Source organism: Sinocyclocheilus rhinocerous, unplaced genomic scaffold (genome assembly GCF_001515625.1).
Source record: "Sinocyclocheilus rhinocerous isolate Xijiao unplaced genomic scaffold, SAMN03320098_v1.1 scaffold3663, whole genome shotgun sequence".
Taxonomy (NCBI): domain Eukaryota; kingdom Metazoa; phylum Chordata; class Actinopteri; order Cypriniformes; family Cyprinidae; genus Sinocyclocheilus; species Sinocyclocheilus rhinocerous.
The window spans coordinates 177,998-195,051 of NW_015630018.1; the positions used below are offsets into that span (position 1 = coordinate 177,998).

At 37.6% G+C, this 17,054-nt stretch overlaps 2 protein-coding genes across 4 annotated transcripts in view; both read right to left on the reverse strand.

Annotated features, from left to right (window-relative positions):
* The window catches only part of atf2 (activating transcription factor 2), a 33,374-nt gene extending 24,455 nt beyond the window's left edge, over positions 1-8,919 (reverse strand). Inside the window, exons 1-7 of one of the 2 annotated variants that reach the window (XM_016551565.1) lie at positions 8,877-8,919; positions 8,015-8,084; positions 7,781-7,877; positions 7,569-7,687; positions 6,518-6,643; positions 5,006-5,184; positions 3,997-4,111 (exon numbers count right to left, since the gene is read on the reverse strand). In XM_016551565.1, the coding sequence (XP_016407051.1) occupies positions 3,997-4,111; positions 5,006-5,184; positions 6,518-6,643; positions 7,569-7,687; positions 7,781-7,877; positions 8,015-8,062 (684 nt within the window). In that variant the 5' untranslated portion in view covers positions 8,063-8,084; positions 8,877-8,919. Of the gene's footprint in view, positions 1-3,996; positions 4,112-5,005; positions 5,185-6,517; positions 6,644-7,568; positions 7,688-7,780; positions 7,878-8,014; positions 8,085-8,576; positions 8,757-8,876 lie in introns of those variants that run through there. The other variant, XM_016551566.1, reaches the window with a different exon arrangement.
* A 387-nt stretch (positions 8,920-9,306) lies between these two features.
* LOC107739460 (ATP synthase F(0) complex subunit C3, mitochondrial-like) lies at positions 9,307-14,718 on the reverse strand. Of its 2 annotated transcripts, XM_016551567.1 has the most exons (5): positions 14,649-14,718; positions 14,402-14,470; positions 13,572-13,646; positions 11,530-11,717; positions 9,307-9,879 (listed from the first exon to the last, which is right to left on the reverse strand). In XM_016551567.1, exons 2-5 carry the CDS (start codon positions 14,441-14,443, stop codon positions 9,765-9,767), a joined length of 420 nt encoding a protein of 139 aa, XP_016407053.1. In that variant the 5' UTR covers positions 14,444-14,470; positions 14,649-14,718; the 3' UTR covers positions 9,307-9,764. The 2 variants fall into 2 exon arrangements, with proteins under 2 accessions (XP_016407053.1, XP_016407054.1); XM_016551568.1 differs by lacking the exon at positions 14,649-14,718 and having other exon boundaries at positions 13,584-13,646; positions 14,402-14,582.
* Positions 14,719-17,054: the final 2,336 nt, after the last annotated feature.

The window sequence follows — 17,054 nt, forward strand, 5'->3', positions numbered from 1 at the left end:
ATGTGGGGGCGTGTTTAAACGAGGCGTTTTAGGAGGGCGTGGACCAGTCTTAACTTTTATAAAGAATATCTCTTTGGATTTGAGACTTTAGTCTTTGCAACTTTACAGATCTTCTTTATGCACCGAGAGCTTGTAACACTCCAAAGAGAAAGGAAAAATTGAAATCGCATCATATGACCCCTTTAAATGAAACTACTGGTTATTGCTGGGTTCAGGAGAAAACAAAATCATACATACAAACATATCACTCAGTTAGTTAGTTTAGTCAGTTGAGTTAATCACACTAACTCGTAACTCCATCACCTAACTGGCTCAGAAGAGTCACTCGCAGGTTATCATGTTTGAATGCAGAAACGTATTTAAATATCTATAGTTTAAATGTCAACACAACTAACCAAATTAATAAAAGGAATTTTAAAAAAAATGAAAAAATTAAATCTTATAGAAAACACTGCACTAGGTATTAGGAAATATATTTTGTTTCTTTTTTCCCATCCTTCTCCTTTCCTCCTGCTGAAAGCCTACGGGACATAATCATATGCTGCTCAGTCTTCCACACAGATCATCAAGCACACACACACACACACACAGTTTGAACTGCCCCAGACACACGTGTGTGTGAGTGATAATGTGTCTCTGCATACATTACTGCACCCCTCACAGGCTGATGTCATGAAAGCGGCGCAGTGTCCTTCATCCACCAACACACACTTAAACACACTTACTGCACTGGAGCCATGCTTAAGAATGCTTAGATCACTTACCAGCATGATTTGTTTCTCCATGATGGATTTGTGGAACTGATTGCTTTTTACACATGTAGCAACATGCGTCTCAAATGTGTCTCCTGTGACCACTTGATTTGAAGGGGAGGGTTTTTAAAAAAAGGAAAACATCTGAAGCTGAACATTCTGTTATTTTAATCAAGCTTCTGTGTTAACTGTACTTTGGATGTGTGTGTGTGTGTGTGTGTGTGTGTGTGTGTCTGGACCATCCAAATGGATGCTATTACCAGGTATAAACGGCTGTGGATCACATCAGTCCTCACAAGTCTGTAAGCACGAGACTCTGACAAATAGTGGTCAGGACAAACCCATCTACTACATCATAATTCTGCAGCAATAGAACACAAAGGAGACCTTAAAATGTCTAATTAGCCCCAAAAAAAAAAAAAAACCTTCTGCCCTCTACAGGCATTCTGGACGCGAAACAAAAACTCTGTTCCGAAACCTAGTGAGCTGCCTAAAGACAGCATTTTAAGGCATCATAGGTGCATTCCAAGGGCTTTTCCAATATCAGGCTGCTTTCTAATATACCTTTGTTTAGAAATGCTAAGGCAGCATTACGTGCTTACAAATAAGGCAATCCCAGAATGCATTCTAGTTCTTTCGCTGAAGTTCACTTATTCTGTTATCAAGATTTTCCACCCTCTCGCCGACCCGTAGAATTAAAGACATCGTCCCATGGTAAAAGTCAAAGATATTACAAGTTCACTGTACTATGAAAACACTGCAACTTCAAAACTCTCAGAAAATGTCCTGCTCAGTCCAAAAAGAGCATTTACTGAAACATAGGTCTCAACGATACAATGTGTCGAGCTTTATTGTGTTTCTGGCTGTGTAGCACCTGCAGCTCTTTCTGAAATATTGTGGCGATCTGATTTTAACAGCATACCTTTTCTTGTTATCAGGGGTTGGTGATTATGTTAATGGTTGTAATGTCCATGAAAATTGTTTTTTTTTTTTAATCACACATTTTATGTCATGTCAAACCTATGTCAAATTCTTTTTTGAACTTTTTTTGAAAGTACAGATATGGAGACCTGGAAACTATGGGAGAGGAGAGAGTGCAATGGGAGTGGGAAAGAACCTTAAAGGGGTGGTTGATTGCGATTTCACTTTTTTAAACGTTAATTTGTGTGTAATGTTGCTGTTTGAGCATAAACAATATCTGCAAAGTTACGAAGTTACCAAGTTGAAAGTTCAATGCAAACGGAGATATTTTAAAATTATGGCAGTTTAATGCCTACAAAAGCAGCTGGTAGGGACTACAATGAGTTACTTCCCGGGTTCGTGACATCACAAACCCTGATAAACCCCACCCTCGGGAAAATGAAAAGCAAAGGGGTCGAGGCCATGCTGCGCTGCTTTAGAGAAGAGGAAGAGAAAACTAGAGGTGCACATTAGGCTTGACGTAATGTATATAGACGGTGCTGACGGTGAAACCGGTGTTAAGCCGCAACACCGGTTACGTCACATAAAAATAATTTAGTTCAGTAAAAGAACAGACACTACAATTAAAAACTGAACTCTTTCTTACTCGTTTTGCTAATAAACGTTCTACGTTTCTTATTTATTTGGTTATATATTATACATGTTTACTTAGCCTATTTCCAGTGTTGTACACCTATTTAAACTTTATGCAAGTTATTTGTTATTTTATAACAAATTAGGCATAGTCTGTCCTATAGCATGGTGTATTTTTATTTTTTGTTGTTAATAAAAGTTCTGTGTTTTATATATAGGCTAAAGTGAGTTTGACGTTGTATTTTGTTGTTGCATTCAAGCAATTGATGCCAAACTGCCGCTAATTCGAAAGTGAAAGTAAAATGCGCATGGCGCTTTTAAGCTATTTAAAAGCGAAGGAAAGCGAGGAAAAGAGGGAAAATTCAAACGAACTAAAAACGAACAATTGCTTTACGCCGAATTGCCGTTGTTTGAAAGTGAAAGTAAAATGGGCACGCTGATTTTACAAGCTATTTAAAAGCAAAGGAAAGCGAGGAAAAGAGGGAACGCTCCCACCCGCACAGTGATACCGGTATTTTCCTCACCGTCACAACCCTAGTGCACGTAAAAATCTGTTCATATATGAATCGCGATTCTGTCTTCTAACGATTCTAATGGATTCACAAGTTTCAAAATCAATGTTCTAAAGCAGAGTTTCTTAATACTGTTCCTCGCTTCCCCTGCTCTGCATCTCTCTCTCTCATTCAGATCATCAGCTCAGCTCTGTTCCATTTATACACTGATTTTCACATAGCTATGAGGATCGTTAAACATGGACACGCGTGCAGTTGCCGTATTATATTAAAGCTTTAATCAGGATAAAACCGTATATTAAAAGCTAACATAAGCAGTAGCATTCACAAGAAACAGCGTATCTAAAAGTATGAGACAACAACAAACAAACATACCATTACAAGCCGTGCTTGCACAGGTTCTGCACGATCTTCTTCACTAATATCCTCAATCGGGCTCAAACTGATAAGCGATATTAAGGACGCCGTTGTGCCTCTGAAGTGAGGGGCGGGACGTGTTAATATTGGAGAAGCTTTCCAGAGCTGGAGACGCTTATTTCTTCTCGATACACGAGTAACATTGGTTTTGCATTTTGTCTTTTGCTTGATTTGTTTGCTTGTTTGTTCATTTGCATTAACATTTTCCTTCACTTCAGCTATGATAAAGAGACAAATAGGTGTGTTGGACCTGAAGCAGCGCTGCTCAGCCTGATCAGTGTATGACATCAAAGTACTGCCGTCTGCTCTCTACAGCTCTCTCACGGTATTTAGATGTCATACACCGATCGGTCTGCACAGAGCAGCATCAAGCCGAACACAGCTACTCATTTCCACACTTTATAAGTCTGGAACCTTTAAACTTTCTCCACCATCCGTTTTAAGCGCCGGCTCCCAAAGTGTGCCCAAAAAGTGAGATAACATACTCCGAATATAATGTTTTTTTTTTATTTTGGTTCCTCTTTTAGTGATCTCTGTAAACCCTTAAACATTGCCTGTGTTGTATAGAGTGTACAAGAATGTGGGGACAGAGGCATCAAGAGGGGTGTGATCTTTTTGGGTAAGGGGGCGTGTTTGTTTTGGTGATTTCAAACATCAACAGTGTTTTCCAGAAATCGCTTACTGTATTTAAGAATGTAAAATCACCGTCCAGGAGCTTTCTCTACACACTAGAGAGAGAGGAGTGCGTGTGGGACACTCACAGGAATGGCAGTGGGTATGTGCACGCTGGAGCTGGCGATGGTGGCTGGAAAGGCGACTGGCATCGTCTGACCGTTAGGCAGCTGCAGCAGAACCGGAAACGTGCCGGACACCGGACTGAAGACAGACAGAGAGATGGGGGAAACAGAAACAAAATGCATACCAAACATAGGATTAACATAACTGTAGTATAGATCTAGTATAGCATCATGTAGATGTAGTATAGCATCATGCTTTAAAGTCAACATGAAACAGCAATTGCACAGTACTTTACCTTCGTAATGTGACATTTTTTAATGAGGGGAAATAGGACGGGACATAAATTTATCCATCAGGAATTAATTAAATAGTAAAGTCAGCGCTGAATAAGAGTCAATCACATTCACAATGCTTATTTTTAAAATGTATTGTTATTTGCTACTGCAACTTTAATTTACTTCATATTAACATGAAATTACTATACTACTATAAATAGCATAAAAAAAGGCAGCATTGCCTACAACAGTAACTAAAAAAAATGGCAACAGCTATTTGGCTTTTGGTTAAAATTAACAAGGGTAATATTAAGTTACGTCACGATAAAGAAAGCTGTTTCAGGGCAGAGCAAGTTATTACATTTTAATTACATATTACAAAGGCAAAGGTTTTCCTTTGTGATGAATCGTGCAAAAAAAATGTGTATTAAAAAAGCAAACAGTGTCAATCGTTGTGTATTCATGTTGACTTGTGATAGTGATAAAAAAATTAACATAAAACAACAGCAAGAATTTTCTCTTCAATTGATGTGTGAAACAAAACAAAAGGATCAAACAAAACCTGTCTGATGGCCGAGCACTTGTCAATTCTATGATGTAAAAGTAAAGGCACATGGATCACAAGCAACTGAAACTAAATCAAACATTTATAAAGTAAATGAGTGACGAAAACGAAACACCGAATGAGGCGTAAAAAGGAGAAAATGATGGCAAACTAAGAGAGAAGCAGAATAAGTCACGTTTAGAAGTTACTTACACTATCGGTCTACAAGAGGATGGGACCTGGGTTATAACAGAGCTAGATGTCGGAGATGGGAGAGCTTGCTGAATAACAACACCAGCCTCATTGCTGGCCAGTAGTACATTGGGGACTTGGAGGGAGGCAGGACGGACTATAGTGGATGGAGGCAGAGAGGTCGGCTGCAAAGAAACCTCCTGAAAACACCACACGAGAGCCAAGCTGCATCAAGCGCTCACACAAAACTACACTGTCCATTACTGATCTCATACTGTTTCTGATTGTGTTAGTAGCCACAGGGAGCACATACATTGTTCACCTATGAATTAAGAGACTGCGATTTGTTGTGCCTTACAGTTGATGGATGACAGTGTCTTCAAAAAAATTACTTTACTGCAATCAAATGTTTGAGAGTAGGTGAGATTTTTTAATTTTTAAAAAAAAATTTTTTTTTATGTTTTTACATTTTTTAAAGTGCTTTCCAAGGCTGCATTTATTTGATATTTATTTGCATTTTTAAAAAAAAAAAATTTATTTTAATATTTAATTTATTCCTGTGATGGTAAAGCTGAATTTTCTGCATCATTACTGCAGTCTTCAGTGTCACATGATCCTTCAGAAATCATAATAATATGCTGATTTGCTGCTCAAGAAACATCTCCTACTATTGTCAATGTTGAAAACAGCTGTGCTGCTTAATATTTTTTTGTGGAAAATGTGATGCGCTTTTTCAGGATTCTTTGACGAATAGAAAGTTCAAAAGAACAGTGTTTATTTTTGTTACAATTTTAACAATTTATTGATCAAAACTTACAGTTTATTTATCAATTTATTAATTTTATTTATATAAAAAAAAAAACTTACTGACCCCAAACATTTGAACAGTAGAGTAACTACTGTAATTAAGAAATATGAATATTTTCAGCATTTTGAGAGTTCACATTAGAGACGTTGAGTAAACAAATCATGCTTCTATCGATCATAAAGTGCTCAAAGTGAATGTTTATCCATTAGAGCTGTTACAGCTTCAATCTTAAAGTCAGAATCAGCATATTTGCTGACTTATGAGAGAAGTCTCATCTGTCTCACACAATCTGGCCGACAGAGAGATTTCTTCATAGAGCTACAAAAAACAATGTTTACCACTGATTTAGTTTTTTTTTTGTATCTCTATGAAGAAATGTATTTTCATCTGAAACTCAGTAGCTAAACCAAGCATCAAACACCTTTCATGTGTTGAATGAGGGGAGAAGGCAGCCTCATGAATCTGGACTGCTAACGCAAAGGTTATACGTTCAATCCAGGTAGGGAAGACCCAGCAACCAAGAGTTATTGGCAACACAATTCTGCACAATATGAGCCTAGGATCCTCCAGGGTGCAATTTCCCTAAATTGATTCTAGTTACTCTTGCATGAAAAACCCTACTTCCAGCACTAAGTAACTATCACACACAGAGGACCGAAAATAAGTCCTACCCATAACTGCAAGTGTTTATGTAGCTCTCTGTACGGCAGAGCCCTGTGTCTCACCTTGTCATCAGTGGTGGTCGACTCAGGGTGGGGAAGTGGACTGTCTCGGTGGGACTCAATGGGTGTGTGCTCCTCTATTTTGTTTCGAACAACAGGAGTCGCAAGCGGAGACAAGTCCAGAGGCAACTGCAATAAACACACATACATCAATGTTTGATTACGCATTTATATCACAAAATCAGCAAGGGTGAAATGTGATTATCCATCAAAGATTTAAATAGATTGTTAATTGTTATGTTAGTTTCAGTTTTACAGTTTGATTTTTTTTTTTTGCTACAGAATTGACAATTGCTAATACATTTAACAAATAATTAAGACAGAAACAGCAAGGAACACATTGAATTAAAGCTGAAATTTTGAAAAAGAAAGACTGAAATAGTATTTTCTTGTACAACATACTCCGAAAATCTCTGTTGTATTTACAATTTAGAAAAATCATTTTACAGTGTACAAATAATGTATCATGCACAATAAGACCATATATATATATATATATATATTTTTTTTTTTTTTTGTAACAATCCTAATAGGGTCTATTTTGATTTGATTTTATCTTTGAGGCCTTTTATGTTACAGTGCCTATGAGACTTTCACCTAAGCTTCCATTCAAAGGTTTGGGGTCAGTAAAACCCCTTTTATTGAGCAAGGACTCATTCATTTGCTTAAAAGTGACAATAATGTCACAAAATATTAAGCAGCACAACTATTTTTTTTTTATATGATAATAACAAGAACTAATAATTGAGCAGCAAATCAGCATATTATAAACATTTCTGAAGGATCACGTGACTCTAAAGACTGGAGTAATGATGCTGAAAGCTTCAGCTTTGCATCACAGGAATATATTATATTTTAAAATATATTCAAATAGAAAAGTAATTTTAAATTGCAATAATATTTCACAGTATTACGGTTTTTACTGAATTTTTCTTGGTGAGCAGAAGAGACGTCTCTCGAAACATTTAAAAAAATCTTACTAACCCCAAACCTTTAAATGACAAAATGATAATACAGCTGAACTATAAACTCCAGAACAAATTGACATCTTTACCTTTTTAATGTCATCCTCCGTGGCCTTTTTAAAGTCATGCTCAAACGGGCTGGTGAGCTCGTTAAACAGCCCGACCTCCTCGCAGTTCTTCAGGAAGCGGGTCGGTGTCGGTGTCTGGTCTGCAACAGTAGCCCATAAAGCCATAAACCCATGAACAATAAGAGTTCATGTTCATTCGCTTTTATTAAGAACCGCTGACTTTTCAGACTCACCAGCGATGATGACACTGTCATTGCGTGCTGGACCAAATCTCAGGGTCATCTCATGCTTGTGTTTATGCACCGCCAGGTGGTCTTCATTTGTGAATCGCTGTTGCAGACAGACAGTCATTATGGAGATGCATGAACCATAAATAGTAATATGAAACTGTAAATGGACAAAAAGCAAGCAGGTAATTTTTTTAAAATATCTGTTAGTGCTTTAAGTGTGTAACAGTGATCACGTGCCTGTCCGCAGCCAGGAGAGGTGCAGAGGAACGGTTTATCATCACTCATATTCACAGCTTCAGTCCGCCACCTGACAACATGAAAAAAGTCAAACTTGCAATCTGTCATTAATCAACAACATAATGACTTAAGACCACACCTTAGAACACAAGTACATGAGTTATATATCAATCAGCATTATTCAATATCTATAACCAATGTGCAATAATGACTATTATTCTGCACTACTAAAATCTGAATGATTTGGGTTGTGTCTGATTAAGTTATCAAAGCAGGTTTGACAGGACATAGATAAGGGTTTTATAAGATTAATAACAGGGATTATGCATCACTATCTGTATAATATAAATTTACACGTTTGACATTGGCCTCTATGTGTTTATTAAACGACTCAATAACTCACATACAGTAATGAAATGTGCTGTAACGATCAGGCTGATGCTCACTGATAATAACAGCACAACCTATTGTCACCTTAAGCTTTAAATCCCTCTAAATGACACTTCTATATCTATATTCTCACGGAGCTCAACTCAAAGCGCGTGTGTCTTTAACCACAAACCTGCATTTCTTTAATGTATTTCCAGCGACAACTGGACTGTATCAACACTAAACAGATTGTTTACATCAGTCTCAGCAGGCTAATCAATGCTTAGCCTCATCTCTCATTCATTTCAATGGGACCTCAGCTAGGTGTTAGCATGCGTCGCCATATTAATAACAAAGAAACACCGACAAGCTCTGAATGCGTCATGAAACTGCATTTCACCGTGTTACATATTCAGACTATTCTGCTAGTCACCCGCAAGCTCGTTTTAAAAGGTGTGTTTGCTTATAATGATGCACTGATGCGCTTACTCACCCGCAGGCTGAACCCTGAAGAGCCAAAGCCCACTTACACCACCTCTCGCGAGAGTTGGGAACTCCGCTGAATCCTTAAGAGCCGAAAATCTCGCGAGAATTAGGCACTCCGCTTGACCCAGAGCCAAGCCCTTTAAACTCTAATCTCGCGATAAATGAACGCTCTGCTGACCCCTAGAGTGAAAGCACACTGACATCTCGCGAGTGATGAGCTCTGCTTTGGTTTTCAAAATTGAAACTTGGTTTATATCAGATTTAACGCATGGCTTTTTAATGTAATGCATGATACTTGTGCATAAGCAAAATATGTTTCACTGTAATTCTCTTCACAAGGCTAGAAACATCTTTAGCGTATTTTGTTGTGTTGGTAAACCATGAAAACGGTGTAAGTAATATTGTGTAAATTAAAATAAATACAGACAACACAAAAATACGGTAAACTGTGATCTAAATTTATTTAATGCAATTTACAAAAGCAATAGAGGTTTTAATTGGCTTTCAACCAACTGCTATAAATTTACAGTCATACTATTGACCAGCAGTTTAACCCCTGAAAACATCTGAATGGACCCTTACAGTCTACAGACACTCACAACATCCCTATTCTGATGTACAGAAAGTGCTATCAGGTTGTTTATTTCCATGGTGAGTTTCAGCTTGATATTCCAGCAGCACCGATGGAGCTGTTGTCGTCCTCATTCAATAAGCATGAACAGGATTGGGCGATTTAAATAGTTAAACCATTTTTAATTGTTACATGATTTGTTTTAAGAGTGGACTTTATATTCATACATTTTTCTTTTACAGAGACCAGCAGCAGACATGCTGGTAGCAACAGCAAAAACATGTAGTTACAGCTGTACTAAATGTTCACGTAACTAGCAGATTTTTACATGGCGAAAAGGATCAAGAAAGCAACCATCAAACAGAAGAGCCCCATGGCTTCAGACAGAGCAAAGCCCAGGATTGCGTAAGAGAAGAGCTGCTGCTTTAGAGATGGGTTCCTGCAAAATAACAAAACCATCTTACTAAAACTTGCATTCATGAAGAGACATTTGCAAACATCTTGACAGTGTAAGATACAAAAAGACTTTAATATCTTTGAAATGTATATGTTTTTTTATTAACTGACTAGCCAGAGGTGAAACAGGCAGCAACTGATATACAATACAGTTCAAAAGTTCAGGGTTAGTACTTTTTTATTCAGCTAGGATGCATTAAATTGACCAAAGGTAACAGCAAATACTTTTACACTGCTACAGAAAATTTGTATTTCAAATAACTGCTGTTCTTTTCTATACATAAAAGAATAATGGAAAAACAATCAGTTTCTGCAAAAATATGAAGCAGCTGTTTTCAACATTGATAATAATCAGAAATGTTTCTTGAGCAGCAAATCATATTATGATGATTTCTGAAGGATCATGTGACACCGAAGGCTGGAGTAATGATGCTGAAAATTCAGCTTTGATCACAGGCAGTGGTCGACCGATACTGGTTTTTTTGACAGCTGATGCCGATATCTTGGAAAGCAGGGTGGCCGATGGCCGATATAAATGTATTTATTTTAATTAATATTTAAGAAATTTTAAATCATTTGAAAATGGATTCAAAAATTACTTTGTAAAATAAACATACTTTAGATGACAAAGTATTTTCCACAAATATGAATATGACAGTGGGCAAATGCATAAAGCATCATGCAGGTCACATGCAGACTTCACAAGATCTCACAGCTGGATTTGACTAAGTTTGCAAAGTTTGTGAAATTAAATTTTCATTAGCCATTCAAAGATTTGTTTAAATGATGTAAATGCGTATTTGCTGAATGCTGATGGCAAACAAGAAAGTATTATAATGTTTGCCTTTCTATTACTAATAATATAAAACAACCCTCTACATTGCGAGTAAATCACTCGCATATGCGACTAAATCTTACTCTGGGCGACTAAATAATGTCTAACATTAGCCATTGTGTCCCCATTTAGATAGCCAAGTAAACACGCGCGTGCGTGCGTGCGTGCGTGTGTGTGTGTGTGTGTGTGAAATATAGTATATCAGTCTGGCGAGTAAACAAAAAATTTACTAGCCAATGGCGATTATATTGCCAAGGTGTGCGTAGAGGGTTGTAAAAGCAATCGTTATAATACTTTTTGTATACATTTGAATTCCGTTGTTTAACAGTTCTATCGGTTTATTAGACGGACTTCTATCCGTATTAGACAGAACTGTTAACAACGACCGCGAACAAGGAGAATGTGAGCACTGTGTTCAGGCGCTGCCGCTCTCAGCGTCGTCAAAATAAAAGTCCCGCCTCGAACGCATCGGCCAAACAGACAAACTTATCGGCCGATGCCGATATTTGAAAAATGCCAAATATCACTAATCCCAGGAATAAATTACATTTTACGATATATTCAAATAGAAAACAGTTATTTTAAATGAAAACAATATTTCACAATATTACTATTTTTACTGTATTTTTGATCAAATAAATGGAGTCTTAGTGAATAAGAGACTTCTCTCAAAAAAAACAACAACAACAACTAAATATTTAATGGTAGTGTATAATGTAACATATCACGTAATATATAATGATGTGAAATTAATATAATATAACACATTATAAAATATGAAATTTCACTGTCTCTTACCTGGCATATCCGATGATAAGGCTACCGAACACGGTTCCGATTCCAGCACCGGATCCAGCCACTCCCACGGTGGCAGCTCCCGCTCCAATGAACTTTGCAGCGGTGTCAATGTCGCGGCTCACAGCGCTGGTCTGGAAGCTCCTGAGGGCCACCTGAGTGAGGGCCATCGGAGGCAGGACAGCACTGACCTACAACAGGAAGAGAGGACTAACTTAACCTCTACACGACACCTACTGTCCCACAACAGCAATATCCAGAGAGCTCAAACATTTCTGATCAGGGATTAATTACCAAGTACAACGAGGAGTAGGAAAGTATTGCAATTATTTTAAATACCTTAAAGGGACAGTTCACACAAAAATGAAAGTTCTGTCATCATGCAATTAAAAAAAAAAAAAAAAAAAAAAAAAAAACTTTAAACTGGTTAATCTTTGAAACAAATATTTTTAATGAAACCTGAGAAGTATCTGTCCCTCCAGTGAAAGTCTAGATAATTCAAAAAGGTCATAACGGCATTGTAAAGTTAATTTATATTAATAGTGCTGTTTCATCTAAGTCTCATGAAGAGATATAATCACTTTCTATGATGAACAGGTTTGATTTAGTCTTAACCAAAGTCTTAGAGGCTTAGAACAACATGAGGGTTGACAAATGATGACAGTTTTCATTAAGTGAACTATCTCTAACATCAAAGAATCAAGTAGATCAAGTTACAGTTTATCTTTTGTCTTATACATACGATACCTTGTACGTTAACATCATCTAAAAGGCATGAATAAAAATGTCCTGATAATTTACTCACCCCCATGTCATCCAAGATGTTCATGTCTTTGTCTTTAGTCGCAAAGAAATTAAGGTTTTCGAGGAAAACATTTCAGGATTTTTCTCCATATAATGGACTTCAATGGGTTGAAGGTCCAAATTGCAGTTTCAGTGCAGCTTCAAAGGGCTCTACAGGATCCCAGCCGAGGAATAAGGGTCTTATCTTGCGAAATGATCAGTCACTTTCTTAAAAAAATAAACATTAAAGCAATAAGCCCCAAGAAGCCATGGTTTACAGTGAATTTATAAAAGCTAAGGGGCGTTGTTAGGCACAACGTGAAGCTGTTTTAAATTCACTGTAAACCACAGCTTCACAGGGCTTATTGCTTTTATAAATGGTTATTTCATATACGTAGTAAGGTTTCACAAAATAAAACAGAGCAAATAAAGTGTAATGATATTAATAAAACCAGTATTCTTCCACCAAACAATGTAGTTCCTCAGAAACAGTTGTGGTTGCAACAAAGTGGTTGCCGAGCAACACACAAACAAAGGTGTATGTTTGTAGAGTAGTTTATAACAGCCTCGAACGGAATCAAGGACCGGAACGATCCGTTTTATAAATACTTTTTAACCACAATTGCATGTCTTGCACTAGCTCTGCAAAGTGTGTCCTCAAATTCACGCATTACGTAATCACGTTGGAAAGGTCAGGCGTGGTCAGCTCTTCGTCTGTGTACTGCGTTCAGAAAGGTCGGGTAGGGTGAAAAACTCCATCTCATTTTCTCCTCCAACTTCAAAATCGTCCGACAACGTTGTTTTAACTTTTTTTGTAAAGAGCATTTGACTTTTTGCACGTTCCCTTTGTAAACACTGGGTCGGTACTTCCACCAACCTGATTATGTAATGCGTGAAGACAAGCTAGTGCAAGATGAGCATTTGTGGTTAAAATGTATAGACTTTTTTTAATTTTTTATTAAATGGCCGATTGTTTCGCTAGATAAGACCCTTATTCCTTGGCTGGGATCCTGAAGAGCCCTTTGAAGCCACACTGAAACTGCAATTTGGACCTTCAACCCGTTGATCCCCATTGAAGTCCATTATATGGAGAAAAATCCTGAAATGTTTTCCTCAATCTTTTGGACTGAAGAAAGAATGACACGAACATCTTGATCAAATGGGGGTGAAGTAAATCATCAGGACATTTTTATTCTGGAAGTGAACTAATCCTTTAAGAGTTTCAACGAATGCAAAGAGATATTTGCAGGTTTGACCGTCACCTCTGGTTTGACCTCTGGTCTGGAAAGTACGGCAGCAGAAACTGGCCTGTACAGGGACCTGGATGCCGCACGCACCTAAAACACACACAAATACACCGTGTTATTGGATTATAGCATAACAACCTAGACAGCTGTCAAAAAGAGTGGCGAATTTGAACAGTGAACAGCAGCTGACAGTCTTCTGAAAGGCATGAGTTCTGGAAAAAGTAGTATGTGCGTAAGTTATGGCTCAAGGTCCGCCACAGGACAAATGCACGCAACGCTGATTTATGACAACATTTCTATAAGGAGTATTAGGCTAAAAAGTCTTCAGCTCCTTTAAAACTCATCACCATAATGGTGTTAACCAACAAGGTTGGTACTACACAGATGCCAAAACAAACAAGCTGCCTGTTAAACTGGGCTGATAACTTAAATGTGGCAGGTTCAGACCCATCCAGTGTGCCCTTGATAAAGACTCCAGGTTACTCCACTCAAAAACTAAAGCCAATCTATTTGAGGCGGCAGAAACACAACAGGACAGGAAGTAGTTGTCTGCCCTTCTTCTACAGAAACACCAGACTGGGCGGCTCAACCACCATCCACTAACACCGGCGGCGGACGAGATGGATGTTATTAACCAGCCCCGCGCTTGACCTCAACCCGCTAAGCGTTTTGCGAACTCAAAACTTCGAAAGTGAAGCAAAAGGTCAAAGGTCAAGTGTAACAGCCCGCTCAAACGCGTCTAGAAATGAATGAATTACTGTCGCCAAGTTCAGCCTGCAGGCCGCGGCCATTCACACAGCCCGTCAAGCACAACAGCGCTGTTTTCTGAAGCAAACTTCACTCACCAGGGCGGGTGTGGAGGCGAACTTCGCGCAGGTGAGCAGCATGTTGAAAGGTGAGTGATTTTGAGGCTTCTGCAAAAACAAAATATAAGGTCAGAAAAGATTGATAAGAAGAGCTTCACAAATACGGCTGTCGTACGCAGCGGATAAGTCTCCTAATGCTATCCCGATCAACCCCGCAGCTCTGACTCGATGCAGACTGAGGATGAATGTAGATTGATGTATCTGGTGTGAACGCTACCCGACTCACCGAAGGCAGAGGTCGAACCGCCGGCTGTTCTGCGGCTGCGCACAACTGACACTGCGCAAGGCCCCGGATATTGGTGTGACGTCGACGCAAGGTCGCTGCTTTCGAGCTTTATTGGAAAGCGCTCAGAGACAATTCACAAGGCCACGGAAATCCCAAATAGTTTGGACTTTATCATAAACACGCCAGTATTATATTAATGTATTAGCTATAATTGTATTTTTGTATAAAGATCGACAGCAGCCTTAGAGCTTTTCAGATTTTAAGATGAAAGATTTCTTTGTTCGTTTATTTATTTACCTACTTTTAAAAACGTATATAAATTGATTTATTAATTATTGTTGGGATTTAAATACATAACACAAAACAAATAAAATCACAAGTGGGCACGCAAAAAAAAAAAAAAAAAAACGATCGCGATAACAGTTTAATATGAAGAGACCGTGAAATGTAGACCTTCGTTTATGTGTTTTTGCCCTTCACTGTACAAGACGCGAGAACAGTCTGCTATTTAGGTTTGTATGGACTCACTAACTTTAACGTTAGCTAGTTTTAGCCAGAGACACCTTGCTAAAGCACAAGATGACATTAACATTTCTGCTTGAGCAGATGAAAATTGTAACTTTGAAAAAAAAATCAGATTTGATTACTTTTTACATCATAATTTAAACTTTTTCTGTCATAATTACACTCTAAAAAATGCTGGGTTAAATACAACCCAGTGCTGGGTAAAATAGGGACACACCCAGCAATTGGGTTGTTTTGACCCAGCGGTTGGGTTAAATGTTTAACCCAACCTTCTGGTTAGTAACCCAACCACTGGGTCAAAACAACCCAATTGCTGGGTTTGTATCTATTTTACCCTATTTTTTAATTTAATTCAACAGGACTGTATTAAATATATAGAAAATGCAAACATAATATGAACCATTCTAGATTTATTTAGATGATATATCTCTGTTCAGCGAACAAAAAACGAAAACATTTTTTAAAGTTTTAATCAGATTGCAGTATACATTTACATGATACATTGAGAACTCGCATAGCTTCCCAGAGGTTTCTCAGATGCAGGCAATGCTGTCCCAGAGCGTCTGCCTAAAACCATACAGTTTCACATGCACTATGTGTCTGCTTGAGGGTGATGAATGGGCTGTGTGGAGGTTCAGCTGAGAGACTCTCAATCACACGAGCCGTGGGCAGCTGACGCTCGCTGAGGATCCACAACACACCAAGATTAGTGTTTTGTGTTGCAAAATAAATAGCAGCTAATGGTAACTATTTATTGTTAGTTCATGTTAACTCAAATCCACGAAACAACATGCAGATATAACTTTTTTTTTAAATAATGTAGTAAATGTTGACATTAATATTAATTTATAATTATTAATAAAAATATAAATAAATATAATTAATTTTAAAGTTCTACCTGTTTAATTTACTATATGTTTTAGGGTTAAAGCGAATTTTTTTTTTTTTAATTTCTAAATTAAGATGGTAGTTTTCTTAGTAACAGAGCAATAGCTTGACAGACAATTTAATATCTCATGTTCAAAACATACTAGCAAGTGACAAAGCATTAAAATCTCTTTGATGGCACTATTTTGTTTATTGTTGTTGTGTAGAATGGGATGGTTGTCCAGAAAAGGTTCCCGTTCCCCGTTCCCCGTGTCCCCTTTCCAGCAGAGGGGGTCAGTGAGCCTAACATGCGTCCTGCACCCCGCTGCTCCCTAGTGAACAAACATACTGGACCACCATATACTCAAACTATTTCTGTAGCACACAGTATGTGTACTATAAGCATGTTCGTTTTCTGTATCTGTAGAATAGCAGGATGACAGACATTTACCAGAATGAGCAGTAAACAACAGAGTACACTGAACGCCATAATGTATCCCATAAGCAATGCTCTCAACCTGACCTTACATTTCCCTGTTTTCCCTCTGGGGCAATGCCCTTTCAAAAGGTACTAATATGTATTTTTAAGGTACTAAAATGTACCATTTATGGGTAAATAAGATGTACCTTTTAGCTTTTGTACCCAGTGACAGCTTCACACCTTTTTTTCTAAGATTGTTGACTCAATAGTTCATCAAACTGCCAAGGGTTACGATATTTCTTATTAGACTAGATAAAATCCGGTTACACTTTATTTTAAGGTGTCCTTGTTACAGTGTAATTACACATATTATAAGTACTGAGTAATATTAATTAACTACATGTACTTACTATATGGTTAGGGTTACTTGCATGTAATTATTATTATAATTGTAAGTACATGTAACGTGTAACAAGGACACCTTAAAATAAAGTGTTACCTAAAAACCAAATGCAAAATAACTGCTTTTATTTCGGTGATAAATAAACAGGAACTTCTTTTAATATTTATATTATGCAATATATATATATATA

Bases quoted from the DNA above. Each gene is read 5' to 3' on its own strand.
- LOC107739460 (XM_016551567.1), bottom strand. From the start codon at position 14,443: ATGCTGCTCACCTGCGCGAAGTTCGCCTCCACACCCGCCCTG. The intron at 11,718-13,571 runs GTGACGGTCAAA...TTCCTGTTGTAG, and splicing joins GACCAGAGGTCAAACCAGAG to GTCAGTGCTGTCCTGCCTCC. The intron at 9,880-11,529 runs GTAAGAGACAGT...GTTATTTTGCAG, and splicing joins CTTATCATCGGATATGCCAG to GAACCCATCTCTAAAGCAGC.